General features: G+C 38.8%; 1 protein-coding gene across 2 annotated transcripts in view; it reads right to left on the bottom strand.

Annotated features, from left to right (window-relative positions):
* DOCK1 (dedicator of cytokinesis 1) overlaps window positions 1-16436 on the bottom strand; it is a 313031-nt gene that overhangs the window by 278789 nt on the left and 17806 nt on the right. For both annotated transcript variants that reach the window (XM_069797209.1, XM_069797210.1), the window contains exons 2-5: window positions 10990-11073; window positions 5067-5107; window positions 3106-3161; window positions 1470-1566 (exon numbers count right to left, since the gene is read on the bottom strand). In XM_069797209.1, coding sequence (XP_069653310.1) covers window positions 1470-1566; window positions 3106-3161; window positions 5067-5107; window positions 10990-11073 — 278 coding nt within the window. The remainder of the gene's footprint in view (window positions 1-1469; window positions 1567-3105; window positions 3162-5066; window positions 5108-10989; window positions 11074-16436) is intronic.

Here is a 16436-nt window from a genome sequence, read left to right as displayed (position 1 = left end):
AATTTCTTAGAAGTTACTGCTACAAAAAACACACACAAGACTTGGGAAGAAAACTTCTAACAACGCCTCGTGTTATTCTTCCTTTCTTATTATATGTGCACCGTGGTTCTGCAAGTAGTATTCTCTGACATTAAGCAGTATCAGATATCACATTCAGGATAATCCCAAAAAAAAGACACCAGGGTCAAAATGTAATCCTTACTGTCTTCAGCAACACATAGCAGTGGAACCAAGGGCAAAGCTGTTCCGAGTGCCCTCTCTAGAATCTGCTCCTCCTAGTTTGTTTCTGCCTGTCTACTTCTTTCTTGCTCCACAACACATGACCTCTCCAGTATTACATTACATTAAAGCTCTCTACTTAATATATAATCTGTTTCTCTTCATATAAGATATCCTTCATCTCATCTAATGCAATACTACATCACTTGCAGCATGTTATATTTTTAATCTTTATTTTCATGGGTGTGATTAAAAACCACATTAGTCAACACAAACATCTTCATTTCCAGTTAGCGCCTTCATTACACAGCTTTTTATGATAGAAGATTTCAAACATATTTCTAAGGAACAGACACTCTGCATTAAACCCTACTTTAAATACAACACTTTCATTTTCACATTATTTTGTTAGTGACCTTACATGAGAGGATGAGAAGTCTGAGCTAGGATACCTCACAACCTACAGCATGCTGTTGCTTTACATCTGAACTGCATTTTTAAGTGTACATTTGAACACTCTTTAGATCTTACTTACAAGCACTTTCATCTGTGTAGTTTCAAGGTTATTGTATTTTTCTATTATCCCATCTGAGAGATTATCAATGCAAATGCTTATTACTATAAATCTCTAGGAATATATTCTCATGTGCTTGGAACTTAAGCACATGAAAATAATCAGGCATGTAACTTAAGGTCAGGATAAATTGGTAACAATCAACTTCAAGTACAAGAATACTGAGAGGTAAAAGGCGTACACTGATGATTTTTCAAAGGTTTCCATTTACACCCACAAATTCAACATCAATTTTTTCATAACATAGATCAACAGCCTCAAGAACTGCCCTCAAAACCATTTTCTTCATTTCTTCAACACAAATGTCTACAGATTTGGAAAAATCTAATGTATACTTTAAAAATCCACTGTATTCTGCATAATTGTGCCCCATGAAAAAGGGGTCATAATTGCTCAACAATTTATTCCTAGATCAAGATAACACTCTGTAAAAATCTGATTCTGCACAAGAAATACACAGTATTTGAGAAAACACTCAGAAGAAACACTACTGAGATTTGTGCCTTAACGTAGAAGACGCTAAATAGCTTTTCAGCATTAAAAGTAGCCTGTAGAAACAGTAACAGACGTGGAATTTCATTAACAGTTCCTTCATACTTCTCACTCTACCTTTGACAGCATCACTCTTTTCACAAACCATATACTATTGTAAATGTTTCCCTAAGTTGATACTTACAACATATAATTGCCGCCATATTATAGACCATTCCCGCAGGGTTGTGGTAACCTCCTGAATCAAGGGGAGCTCATTGGGTATAACTGTTTCATGTTGTCTTAAGAGGAAGAGAAAAAACAGTTTGAATTAAGCAGTAGTTTGGGGTAGGATGACAGAATCATTCCTAAGAAGGAACTGTTCGTTTCCAAAGACAATTCAATAATGACAGGGTTGAAAATAACATCACTTATTATAAATTTATAAGTTAAAAAAGAATGTATTATCAGATACAGGAGAAGCGGTGTACGCTAATACAGCCACGTGATGTAAAGGGTACCTCTGTGGGCTGAGACTATGCAACTGAGCGTGTGCTTTCCAAGCCCCTCCTTATCTCTATACTCACGAGATAAGGATATCGATACATAACTCACCATACCATTTGTTACTGAGATACTAATTTCACAAGAAGCAATCAAGATGAAAGCCAGATATGCACAACCTACAATGCCGTGATACTAAGGCATAATTTTTTTTTCAAAATATTGGTCTTGCAAAGAAAAATTAAGCATGCAAGTCATTACCATTATATTTCTGTATGACTTGTTTTAAAATTATGTGCCATGAAAGAAAGAAACAACAGATAGATCTTTTAATATTTCAGAAGTAGGATACTTAAAGGCAGTTTTGTAATCAGCAAGAAAGATGTCATTATGCAGCAATCTCATGATTAGTAGTTTTATCATTTACATATTTAACAGTGTATAAAAATAAATCGGGCACAAAGGAATAAAATATTTTAATCCTGTTTCACTCCATTCCATACCTGGCTAATTATTTATGAATTTCAGTCCACGTTTTTTTCTGGGGTTTGGGGTTGCTTTTTCCCCGTTTTTTAACTACACTTCTGTATCAATTTTATGAGCTTTTACATGCACATCCAGCAATGCTGATTTTATATATAAAGATCTGAACTTTTAACAGCTGTTAAATAATAACAGCCCAAACTATTTAGTGTCACACATATCAGGCAAGGGAGCAGGAGAATCACAAAATGAACAATTCGACAGAACTTCTCGGTAAGGCAGAAAATGATGCCTGGATAATGGCTTTCAGCGAGGAGTCCAGTCTACAAGATTTACTGAAGAGGGAATTAAGAAATTACTTAAATTTTACCTGCATAAAAGAAAGGTATCTCATATCAAAGTCCTCTTTTAATATACCAGGCAGAAGCCATAAGACTCAAGGGCTGGAAAATAAAAGAAGCTGGGAAAACTGAAATTAGAACTAAAGCAGGGGGCAGGGCGCGAAGGAAGTTAATCTAGGTAATTACTGGTCAAGAGAGTAATAAAAGTTATAAAGAAAAGTGGTAAATTATTAATTCTTCTGAAACATTTCCACTAATACGGAGAAGGTTATGCTTTAGTTCAATTATATGACGATGCAGCTAAGGATAGTACTAGCCAGAAGCACTGCTGATGACAGCACCTTCGAACCTGAGATGAGTTACCAGTTTAAAATATTTTAAAAAGAAACACACACATTTTCGTCATCAGCACCTTAACTAACTGGAAACGAGAGTAAGTTATCTGATAATACACCAAAATTATGTAGATACAAATAGGAAAATGGATTTTCATTATTTTCAAATCAAACTTACCCTTTGCCTTCAACTATTGCTTCCTTAAGATGTATATATGAGGCAGGAAATATGCCCTTTGAAAGGGAAGGAGAGGAAAAAAAAAGTATTAAATAGCCAGTTGCATATAACATTTTATCTATTACCTAAAAATATGCCAACACACATTGCCGCATCTGCAGAGCCATTCACATCCTCTTAAGCATCAGAACGGTTGTGTTGTGGCATTTTGTTTTCTTTTTAATGTACATCTACATTTTGTATGGCATATCCTTTCAAGAAGGTGTTATTGTAACCTTAGCAACTACAGGCTCAGTGTTTTTCAATTTACCTTCACAGTATCAAAGCAAACAGCAGAGATACCCTGTCACCAGTGGCCCTACAAAGGGGTGTTTCCTCCCCCAGTTCAAGGTACAGTTTCCCACAATTATCCACATCCCTGGATGTTATATACAGATGCATATTAAAACAGACTTGCTTTTGAAAGCATGAAAGACAGATGATTTTAAATAGACATACTCCAAAATGACGTTTTGCCTGTAATGCAGGTCCACTGCTTGCTTCTCCTCACGTCTAACCAAGCTTTCTTACACCCAGCTATAAGATGTTGCTTCTGTTCCCAAAGTGGTTTTGCCAGTGTTTCCAGTCTTCCAGTAAAAAAACCTGTCCAGTACTGCTTTTCTGACATTTTCTAAATTAATCTCAAGATTCCAGAAATACAATAGTATTTTCAAAACAGTGTAAGCTCATATTAAAAAATAATTCAAGTCAAGCTGAGAAAGTAAGTTTCTCCACCTCACCCTTTGAGGTTGTAGTACAGTTTTATTATCATCTGGGAGTGCAAAAAGAGAAATTCGTAGAAAGCTACAGAAACTGGAGCGGGGCGGGGGGGGGGGGGAGGCATCAGGAGAGGTGTCTTTTTATCCCAGTAAAAAAAAAAAACAAAACAGTAAAAAAAACCACACCACACCCCCTACATTAGGGGCACTCAGACAAATGCAGCAACACGTGGAATTAATTTAAGCCAAGAAGAATGCATAATTGCTTCTTAGGCTGCACAAGGCATGTTTGTGAAATACGGTTCGCAAGAAATTTAGTTTATTTCCAAAAAAAGAAAATATCAGAATAGAAAAACCACAGAACAGGCCTGGTTAAGAAATGGGTGGGATGAACCACACAACTCAGCTCTGTACTTTTAGACATGCAGACGCAACTCAAAATGTACCTCTGTCGGCAAACATTAAAGTGTTTTACTTTAAGTGAAAAAAGAAGCAAAACCAGAAGTCGTTTAATTCTGGTTAATTACTACTATAAAGTAAAACGCTCAAAAAATAAAACACAATGTTACAACCAGTATTTGTGCTGTTTCCTTTCTTTTTATTTCAGAAAGGCTGCTATAAACAGCAGCCCTTTATGCACACTGAAAGCCTAACAACTAGGCAAAATTACACTGCAGAAGATTACTCCCCCTCTTGCAGAGAATGACTGAAAATCACAATGTAGATCTCCATATCACTTTCCAAGATGCAATTCCGTTTTACGAGTAATACATTATTTAACAGACAGTGAAGCAAAGTGTCAGCCTCTAAACAGACCAACTAGAACATAAAGTTCTGAACTTTTTATTGAGGCAAAGGCTCTGGTACACCAGTTACTGCAGAAAACAAGCTGATGCACATTAAACCCTCTATAGTGACTGTACATACATATAACCGTAAATTGAGGGGGAAAAAAAAAAAAAAGATATGCAACTCAGCTTTTAGGCCTTGCTAAAATAAGTTTCAGTTAGCTTGAAAAATCCACATTTACCAGAGGTTGAGACTACACACCAGCAGTTATTAGAGATCAATGGACACATGGTGAATCGCTCCCATGCAGCACTGTAACACATGCCTGAGATCTCCGTTATAACAATGCACCCAATGCCATAACACATCTTTGTCCAAGAAAAAAAATCAGCACTCTGCTCTGGCAACACGTACCTTCTTGGATTTTTTTCGTAGTGTGTAACCTCTGTACCAACCTAGAAGGGAAAAAGGAAAAGAGCATTAAAAAGTTCATTAATGTCACCTACCGGCTGTTCCTTCTCAGCTCAACAGCACCTCAACATGGTTTCTGATCATGCTTCAACCCCGCCAACATAGACACGCATACCCCACCTGAATTTAAATTCTCTACAGGATTAATATCCTGGCTAAAACAAGTCTTCCTGGAAGCTATAAAAATCAGAGTGATGATGATCGAACTGATGGAGAAGACTACATGGCAGAGATGGCATTTTACATGATGTGTTTAATTGTCATTCATTTAATTTTAAGTACTAATTTACCAACATAAACAAACCCAACTTAAGAGCATTAACTTCACAAAAACATACTGTTCTACTAATTTGACTTTAAAACCCATTCAAGTGCCACAAATGCAAGGTTCCAAATGCAGATCAACCGTTTGTCATCTCAGCAGAAAACAAGAATACTTTGGGATTTAGGATTCACACACCGAAATATAAAAGCAAGGAGCCCTACAGCCCTAATCCAGCACAAGGCAGCAAACACCCATCCCGCAGCAGCCCCGATGCCTCATGATTTTTCAGCCTGTGCCATACTCCTAGGCAGGTGGCCATGCCTGGAAAACTGTCTCATCTGTTGTGCCCCCAGTTCACGACACATCTGCAAGCAATCACCATTACAGCTTTTAGTGTTTCTCCAGACATCCCACTTTAGTGCGACTGGACGAGCAAAGCAAAAACAAAACCCTACAAACTACAGTCGTTTTGCCTCATGGAAGATACTTTGCCAAAGAAAGCAGATGAGATCTTCTGCCCATATTGCCCCCAATTCAGCGCTAGCTTGTTTGTATGCTTGCACTGGGGCTATTTTATATTTCAGCTTGTCTGTGCCACGGCTCGCTCATTCCTCCCTACTCAGCAACCCAGGGAACCCCCCCAGGTGATCAGAGCTGTCCTCCGCAGTTTTTGGAAGCCTGAGCCTGGATGCAACGCCACCCCCTCCAGCCCCGCAAGCAGCGGTTTTGTACGGCAAAGCATCCCTCTCCAGAGATCAACATGGATGAGGAGGGGGGGATCACAAAGCAGACATGGAAAAAAAAAACCTACAGTCCCACTCCTAGTGACAACAACTAGGGCAGGAAGAAAGTTCAAGGAAGACAATGCATGCTGGTAAATTCATTATCTACACTCTGGGACTAGAAATACAAATTGAAGTCTCAAGCACACAGGATTTTTCAGTCTGCTCTCCAGTAGCAAAAGGTAAAATGATTCGTCATCTTCACACTGCATCAGAAGCCTATCCTCCGGGATCACTTGGGGATGGTTAGTGCTCTCTTCTTTAATCTAGTGTCTACAACCACCACAGTTCACTTCCCTACAGAGGCTGCAATGGCCTCACATCTCTTATTTCCATTGCTTTCAGAGGAATACCAACAAAAACTGTTGCTGAAACGACCATGCAGAGTTTCTGGCTCAGGTGCAAAGGCGGCAAAGCATTTCTGCTAGTGCTTACTCCACTGGCTGAAATCTGTGCACAGATTTCAATCCTATTAAAGCACTAAATTCCCTCAGTTTTATATGAATAAACCAACATTTTGAAGTTCTGCAGTCTAAACTGATAAGCGCCATAACTCTGATCAAACACGCTGTACAAACTAAAGAACATACAACCGTATTATCTCTGCCACCTCGCTTCTCCCATCCCATCTTCCGTGCTGTCTGACTCAGGACGCCGCACCGCACCTGCAGATTAAAAAGCCACGCAGCAAAGCAGGCTCCTCGCCGTTGAACCTCTGCTATCTGAAGCTTTGCAGCAAGAGCTACAAGAGATTGTGGATAAGAAAGCAGCCAAAATCTGCCTTGGAGAAGGGGTTGCGCTCCTGCTCATTGCAGAGGTCCTAATGCGGCCAGGCAAGTCCAACCAGGCTCTTTGGTGGCAGCCACCACCTAAATGAAGCTCTTGCTGGGATCCAGCCGGTAGCTATGCAGCGGGGAGCCCAATTTTCAGAGAGCTAACTCTCACTGCTTCATCTGGAGGCACCGAGTCTTGCCATGAACATGCCTGTATAAGGGCAATGTCATTTAAATACATGAAGTCATTTCTAATCAACTACCCAAAACATAAGGACTATTCAGTTTCTTAGTTCCTAGCAGCTCTCCTCCACGTACAGACAGGCACTACAAAAACAACCAACTCCCTCACAAACATGAATTAAAGAAATCAAGGTCACAAAACTGTTATTTTTCATCAACGCACAGTAAATATGGTATGTTGTCAGACACTGGACAAGGGAAAAACAAGTATAGTATAGCCGCTGCTTTAGGTGAGCGATATCTAGTCTGCACTAAAAAAATCAAGGATAGAGAGATGCGTGAACACATGTGCTTGTTAATGTCATTAAGAAGGTATCCTAATGCATCTATCATCCTATGTTGTCATCCTGTCTAATTTTAGTTCTTGATTTTGTAACCTGAGCAGTTTTGAGGACCATGGGGGGAAAAAAAAAAAAATGAAAAAGCCAAAGCCTGAGGGCAGAGAGGGCAAATACCTGATGTCAGACACTTCCCTGGAGCACACAGCACGGAGCTCCAGATCCTCCTCCCTCTATTCAGGGCCAATTCAGTTTCAGACCAAATGCCAGAAAGAGGAAGACAGACTGATGCCAGAAACATTTTTCTACAGTGACCAGGGCTTTTAAGTGGCTCATTGATGAAACAGGGTTTCTAGCCGCACCCTTAACAAATATTATGGGATATAAGGGCTGGAATATGCATCCACTTAAATGGCCAACTAAGAAAAGGGACCAATGAAATACTTTTGTCTCTGTTAAAGCTGCAAAAGACACTCAAAAATTTGTGGTTGTTTCTCTTGAATGATGCGTCTATTTACTACACAGTTACCCAGATAAGGTATTTGCTACATTTAAAAAAAAAAAAAAAGGCAAAACAAAAACAACACCAACAAAAACAAACAGAAAGAAAGCAACAACAACAAACCTGCAACCAGCAACTTAGTTTTCCCACAGTATCAGGAATAGCTTATCTGAAAATACTTATTTGGGAACCCTAACCCCCTCCGCACAGCAGCGCTAGAAATTAACTACTGTTCAAACATGAAAGCTTGGTTTTGAAGCTTATTTACTGTTACATTTAATAGCTATTCACCTTAATAAGCCACATTTCTTCATCATATGTTCTGTTCACCCATTCCACCAAATAATGTAAAGAAACAGAATTAAGACAATAAAAAACTGGCAAGTACTAATTCAGAACGTGGCAAATACTTGCTTTGGGATATCTGCTATGAAATGCAATCCTTCTCTCCTGCAAGATGAAGGATAAAGTCATACGGCTTTACTGTTTGGCTTTTCCTGTAAGGCTCACCTTAGAAGGAGTGAGAGGAAGTTTTCTAACTGAAAAATAAAATTGTCTGCAATTCTACCTGAAAGAAAAATACTAATTTGACTTTCAACATCAATTACTCTAGAAAATAGCTTCATCTTTCCTTTATTGGTTCCTGGAAGAACAGAAACTTCAAGATTTAATAGTGAAATGTGCACATTCATTTCCAACCTCGTAACTCCTATAAAAATACAGGCTGTTTTCAACAAGCCTGCAACTTTACAGGATCTGCATATTGAATTATTTCTACAAACTTTTTCCTGCATTTCAGAAGAAAAAAAAGAAGTTTTCTTTTATTAAAAGATTAAAATGTTTTAGTAATAAAAAAAAATCCAAAATAAGTTCTACTTATAGGTAAAAAAATAAATAATATTTTAAACACATAAGCAAAGTCCACCTTAGCAATCCATTCCAGCACATGGTAGCAACATGATATCCTATAGAAACCTGCCTGTCCTTAAAACATGTCTTCTAGACTATGCACATGAGACCAAGCTCTCTCATCTTCTCAGCATCTTTCATCTGCAGAGAGAAGACCAACTGAGCATGGATTTACCATAAGCTTTTCTTGACAACAAAGCAGATTCAGAGCGAAAAAATAAACAAACAACTACAATCTACCACTTCAAAGCTCATGGACACATGTAAGTCTTCAAAACTACTCCTACCTTGAGAATTATTGCAGAAAACTATTTCAAAATAGTCACAATTCTATGGTAGGATGCCACCAGCAGAATGCATAATACAGCAAATATCAATGAAAGAAGCCCGTTGTTTCCCCCAATCTTAAATACAGGGAAAGGGGGTAGACCTTTGAGAAGCAGAATCACAGATCCTCATCAAAAAGACGTTACTGACTCTGCAAACGACTTTTCTGCCCCACGCTCATATTATTAGGGGGCTTTTCTTCAGATTGCCCCACAACGCTGACACAGACAGGGGATGACAGGGAGGTTCCCAGGCACACACCTGGACGTTCATGCATATGGTACGAAACCTCCTGGGGCACAATATACACCAACTTTGTATAGAGGAATTTGGAGATCAAAAAGCTCAAATTACCTAATAATGGCAGTTCTGTGAACAAGAGAGATAAGAATTATGGCATCTAATTTCCCATCACAGCAGGTACGTAATGAGTAATCATTGTATAAGATGTTTGGAAGAACATTAACTTATTTGCATTTCTTTTAACATGAACTCATCCCATGTGCTTGAAGCCTAACAACCACGAGAGTGCGAAGGTCTTTCTATTACTCAAGTCTAGGGGAAAAGTGAGTCATTTCCACTGTCCTACTTAGTTGGCAGCAGTCATCGTTTAATATGGTTTCACATACCCTATTCAGGATTCAGAGCTTCTCCCACATTCATTAAATAAATCTATTTATATATAAAAGTACAAAGCTGCACAATATTAAACCATTCAATTTGCATTTAAAATTTTTGCTTTATTAGATTTTCATTAAAGCACATAACATCAGATAATGGAAAGATTACTTTGCTTAGAGTCAAACTTGGCATCGCAGTGGCAAGCTGAACTCTGTAAGAAAACGCCAGCGCAGGAACAAGGAGAAAATGCATTTGCACAGTGATGACTAGAGCTTGTTACTTTTGTTGAAATAGCATTGTTTGTTTCAGTAAATATAACAATAAAAAAATCCTATTAAGCCAATATCTAAAACAAATTTATCACACAGATGTACCAAAAGATCAATGTCTAGAGAAACAAACAAATCAATGTATTAAAGTAAGTCACATTTCCACATGACAAAAAGTGTTACAATATTTTAAACAAACACAGTTTAGTTGTATGTTACTTATACCTTTCCAAACTGCAGCATGCCATAAAATTTCAAGTCAAGGATATAATTGAAGAGCTGTATTTTGTCTGGCTCACCATTGGATCAAGCAAGAGCTGGAAAGTGTTACAACAACTTTCACATTCTACTGATTATCAAATTCAGCATTCAAATTCCCTTTTACATGAATCAAGAAGAAAGATTTTGGTACATGCAATGTTTCTACAGGTTCATATCAAAACAAGCAAAGCATCTGAACAGCCTGAAATCAGTCCATAGCACTGTAACACATGTATCCATCTTATAAGAGAAACCTAAATAATTTAGGACCCAGGGGACTTTCAAATTCAGATTAAACTTCTTTTAGCAGCAGGCTCTTTTGCACTACCCAAGGGTATCCAAAAAGCATCTATCATTTCTCTAACATAGGGTAGATGCTACAATTAATCCATACTAATAAAGCTTTGCGAACATTCATCTTCCATAGAAAAGGAAATGGTTATTCACCAGGTTATCAAACACATGCATCCTCATTCACATCTAGCATTGGTTAATTCTGTGTTCATTAGAAATAATGTTTTTTTTCCTTTAGCAAGAAAGCAATTCATCACCTGATAACACAAGAAGGTAACGTCAAACAGAAAAGTAATGCAATTGTAAAAACAATGTTTTTAAATGCAACTTTTGCCAGCTTACCTTCATATGTTTCTAATATGTGCACAGTGTCGCCTATTTGTAAGGAAAGTTCATCTGGTCCCCTCGCGTCATAGTTGTAGAGAGCTGGACAGAGGAAACACTGCTATTAGCACATGCAAGACAACGTAACTTCCAGGATTTTTGTTTCTCCACATAATTGTTTTCATTACTCATTGTTGCCATTCTCAAGCTTTTTGTAAAGCATTTTGTAAAAAAAAAATCTGTAAGAATTTGGCCAAGTCCTTTAATCCATTAATATTTCCCCTTGTAAAAAAACCTCTAAAAGCCAAAAGTCCATTTTCTAAAGATAGTCCCTCACGCCGTTTATAATGCTTTGCTTCTTCATAACAATACAATTATTTGTTGTACTTGCCTGTCTTCCAGCACTTTGTGTCAATTTTATGCAGTTCTGTAATGAACTGCACTGTCTCCGTCAGCTTAACACACAGAAAACCTACAAAGTGTCTTTAGAAAGCCCAAATTACCACCACTAATATTAAAGAATGATTTCTCAGTCACTTCATTAATTTACTGCATCCATATTATATTTAAAAACAACATGATTTCAGAATTCCTGAGTGCCAGTGGCAACTGCATCAACCCACTGCATTTATGGGAGAGACCAGTCATATCCGCCATTTTACAGTATTATTATCAAGGTATATTTTACTCTTTAGCAAGCCCCAACATAACCTGCACCACCACAACCTGCAAATTCACCAAATGCATTTGTTTTCACAAATATTTCTGAGTGGCTCCAGTCACAAGCAGGGTGAGGAGTGACAATAAAGTGGAAACCATTTCTCTTTCCAGTGCTGAATTCAGAAAAAGAGTCCTACCATCCAGTAGAAGCAGCAACAGGCACAACATTCAAGAGATCTATGAAGGACCCTCATGTTACACACAGCTGGTGTCAATACTGCAGACCTGAACCAAAGCAGGGCAGAAAGGGATGAAGTCAACTGCAAAAAATGAATACTGGAACCAAGCGCTGGAAGCGGCTCCTGCCTCACAGCCACCGACCCGCAGGCTGCCCACGCTCGGACAGACTTCACTCCTGGCCAGGGAGTAACTTTGGAGAGATGAAAAATTGGTTTGCTTTGAAAAAAACAGTAGTCAGGTATATACTACTAGAGATAATTCAAATGGAAAAGACTCATTACCCCACTCACCAGTGAAACGACATCACAACCAATAAACAGGTTGGTTTTTAAAGAACTGGCTGGTAAGGAAGCAGAATTTTTGAGAACTGCCATCTTCAGAAGATAATAAACTACAACCAAAAAAGTAATTCAAAGACCACTCCTCCCTGCCCTTACCAAAAGAAAATCTGGAAACTGCGAGCACTGAGATTAGCAACACCCAGAAATGTATCTGACAAATAATGCTGCAAACTAGGTTGAGTTGGAAAAAAGATATTAATAATATGAAAAATGAAACAGTTATGACTCCTAAAGCTAGATTTATTACATTTCATATGGAGCAAACTCTCTGTAAGAAAAAAAATCTTCCAATACCAAGTAGGGTCCTCGTGACCAAAGGCAGCAACTCCAGTATGTCTCAGGACTGAAGTTCATGAACTATAGTCAAGGTGGACCCACAGAAGTTTCTGCACAGTTCTGCAACTGCAGTTAATCCCTCCTACGAGGTTACCAAGTTTAAAGGCATTTTATACACTATTCTTAACAACTAATGAAATGGCAAAAGTAGTCTTCCTCCTTCCCCGTGAGGCACTATGTACTTCTCGTCTTCACATTTCCAGTACCTAAAGGGCTGTGCTGCTTTGAGCATAGACCTCCTCTTCACAGTGACAGCTTCCAGAATGCAGTGTCAAAGGACAGCTTTTTCAAAATATCCGAGAATCAGAATTTCTTACTATTTGTCATAACTCTTTGGGGAGTGAAAGCATTTTTGGAATGTGATAGTTGCCTCAAATCTTTCTACCACCCCTCAGATAACCACCTGCTTTTCTTTCTACATTATTTTCGAGGGACTGGGTCAGTGTGCAGCACTGGTCAGAAGTGCTCCAGTGGGACTCTCCGATACTATTACTGGAACAGAAAGACCTGGGTAAGTTACGTGTAACTCCTCTTCTCACAGGAAATCTTCACAGATGTTCAGACCAAAAGAGTTCACAGGACATGAACAACACATGCCGTGCTCATTACAGGTCACAGAGCACTTCCAAAAAACCCCTCAAACTTAACACCTACAGCAGAAGGCCAAAAGCCGCAGCTATGAAGGCAATGAGACATCGGACCCAAGAAGCACCCTCACTTACCTGCCCAATTTTCTCCTATTCCCAAATGCTCCTAAGCAGCAGGCTAGTGCCCGTATTACACAGAAGATCAACAACATAAATTACATCCATAAGAAGTGGTAACTGGAGAAAAATACTTTCTTGACCTCAAATCTGGTAATCGGTTTAGCCCCAAGTGCACAAGCAGGAAAAATCCAAGCGGGCATGTGAGAAGGTCTGATCCCACCACGAGGACGGGGCACGGTGCCCAGCACTACCTCCAACCATGGCCATGACTTCATTTTCAACCTCCAGGACTTACTATTTATTCTCCCCAGAATTTATCTAATTCCAACTTGCAATGCTAACAACAATGAATACACGATGGGTTGACTTGATCCTTTTCTCTGCAGTATTCCTCTTGCTTGACAGACTACAGACTTTAGAGTTAAGTAGTAAATAAATATATCTGAGTGCAAAAATGAAAAAAAAATACGAAAAAGCAATTTGGAAGAGAAAACATAGTATACAGTGTAAGATTATAAACAAAAGAGAGGACACTTCAGGGTAAAAAGAATAAAAGTCAAGTGCATCACAGGACTAATATCAACAGTATTTAAATGAAGGCTTTAGAAAGTAATATAATTTTATTGACATCAAAACAAGCCAAGCTAGCTATTCCTGTTTTAATGTTTTTGTTAACTTTTTCATTATTAAAGAGCGATAAACCCTCCCTCCTAGGTATCTGGCGCAGAATATTTCAAAGCCATAATTGCTATTCTGCAGGAGAAGAGCGTTCTGTGAAAAACACATTAACAAAACTTAACATTGCAAACTGCTCCGAGCAGAGGGATGTTAACAATGGTGAATACATGGCATGTGGGACAGTCCGCTCAATAACACTCATCAGAAACGGTTTTGGTTCAGTTTTTGCATATACCAGGAAAGACAAAGTTACGCAGTCAATCCTAACTCCTCTAAACTCGTGCGGTTCGAGTTCAACACTGATTCCACCCTCTGGGTATTTACTTAGATCTCTTTAATGCTCACAGCTGTCACTAGAGTCGAGAGGACCCATGGGCGCTCAACACGTTCAAAAATGAATCCAGCTTGAGTCTTCCACCTTCGGGACCCCAACGAGCAATCTCGTTGCCTCGTACCAGACATCCCAGTCAGTAAAAATTCACATTATGACAGATTAAAAACAGTCCTGTACTCAATTCACACTTCAGCTAAGCATTTCTCAAACATTTAAATGGAATAACACTAAGGATCAAAGGCAGCTATGAATAAAAGACATGAAAATTTATATCCAAGAGTGCTAACTGGTGTCTGTCATAACAAGGAGGGTCACGTAACAAGAGCTTCACTGTAATGACCAATTCCTTCAAGAGAAGATGACAAACAGCCATCAAGTGGTAATTACTGCCCACGACAGCTCCCACTGACCTGAACAGAGTGAGGAGCAATGGCCACGGAGGGAAGATTTATCTTTAAAAAGATATGTGTGAAAAAAGCATCTAAAAAAAAAAAATTACATTTCTGGCTTGCAGCAGCATTGACAGATCATGAAGCAAACAACCAAAATAACTATAAAGTGCATTCCACCCCTGTGATTACAAAACAAGGCTTGAACTAGACTGCATACTCCTTTGTAAGCTGGCAGATAACTCTCTCTCTCAGGGCACTTTATGTAGAGTGACATCAAAAGATGTTATGACAGATAAAATGTTTGATTGGAGCAAACAACAAGGCTTTAATTAAAGGAAAAGACAAAATTCAGAGGAATAAAGCATGAAACTGATCTGCTTATATTTTGTCTGATCAACTGTATTCTGAGTCACCATTTAAAATATTTAAAAGCCTGAAGTTTAACTTCCAAATTTTTTAACTGAAATAATTTTGCTTAATTTTGAAAATCCAGTTCTCAGCGTGACAGATTTTCAGCTTGGAGAGCTCTAAGCTAAATGAAGCATTAGGAATATTTACACCAGCTAACGTCAGGCCTCCCCATCATGCTTGAACCAAGAATCAAGGCTCACTGTTTTGGCAAAGGAGTTACGCAGCCTCTTAAGTTAGAAAAACCTTTGCTACAATGCACAAGCAAGATAAGGAGCACAGTTACTCAAGTATGAAAAGATTTATGACTAAGACCTAGCCAGTGCAAGTCAACCTCATGGTTAACAGTAATACAGCATCCCGATGCTCTTCATCCATGCACAGATTAATTTGATTTTTTTTCCTAATAAATTTCAACTGAAGAGGCACAGCTAAGCTTCTCTATTGCAACCAAATACTCTCATTCCTTATCATTTAGAAGAATGCTATTTAAAATGTGTTTTCTCCTTAAGGGATACATCTGTGGTAGAGGTAACTTAAGAGACATTGCAGAAGAGATACCAAAGTCAACGGAGCTCAGGAAAGATGCTGCTTCCCGAGCTGCAAACATGCTGCCTTTCTTCAGAAGGAATACAGGAGTTAGGTCGAGAAGACCCTTGAGAAGATAAAGGGGGCAGTTGCTCTCTTATGTCTCTGGCACAAGATATGCCCCTCCCAGATAGCTGCATCTGACCAATGTTTTCTAGTTATAAGGTTAGCCTGCAGAAGGGAATGACCATAACATTTTCTCAAAGTTGTGGACAAAGAAATAAAGAGCTTTATTTTCCAGTTCTAAGCATCGTTAACTATGACTGATTTAATCTAGAGCTGCGGGAAGCCTATTATATTTGCAAAATCACACCTATAGACCATACTTCCTTGACAACCACATTATGGGTACAATTGCACCAGCTTCCAAACAGACCGTTTCAGGTGCTGTCTTATATCTAACCTGCTTATAAAAACTGAGGTAAACCAAAACTGTTTATGACAGGGAAAGCACCTAGTAATTTTAGGGGACGTGCTGCTGATGCATAAAGAACAGTTGTGGCTCTTGAGATCTCTGTTGAACAAGGCCAGCAGCATACAGATTTAGTATGTCTATTAGTTACTCGTGGTGGTATAGCTGACATGAAGGCTGAGGAGCATCCAGCAAACGTTATCGATGAACTTTGGGTTTCAGCTCCGAGATGTAACAAGCAGAACTAGGATGGCAAAAGAGAAAACATGAAGTCACAGTGACAAAACCATCCTGAAGCCACGTTTCATTCCCACGCTGCAGGACAGAAGGTTTCAGCACCACCAAAGATATGCTTCCTCATCGGCTGTG

This window comes from Haliaeetus albicilla, chromosome 11, assembly GCF_947461875.1.
Source record: "Haliaeetus albicilla chromosome 11, bHalAlb1.1, whole genome shotgun sequence".
NCBI lineage: Eukaryota > Metazoa > Chordata > Aves > Accipitriformes > Accipitridae > Haliaeetus > Haliaeetus albicilla.
This window is presented reverse-complemented; position numbering and strand designations above follow the sequence as displayed.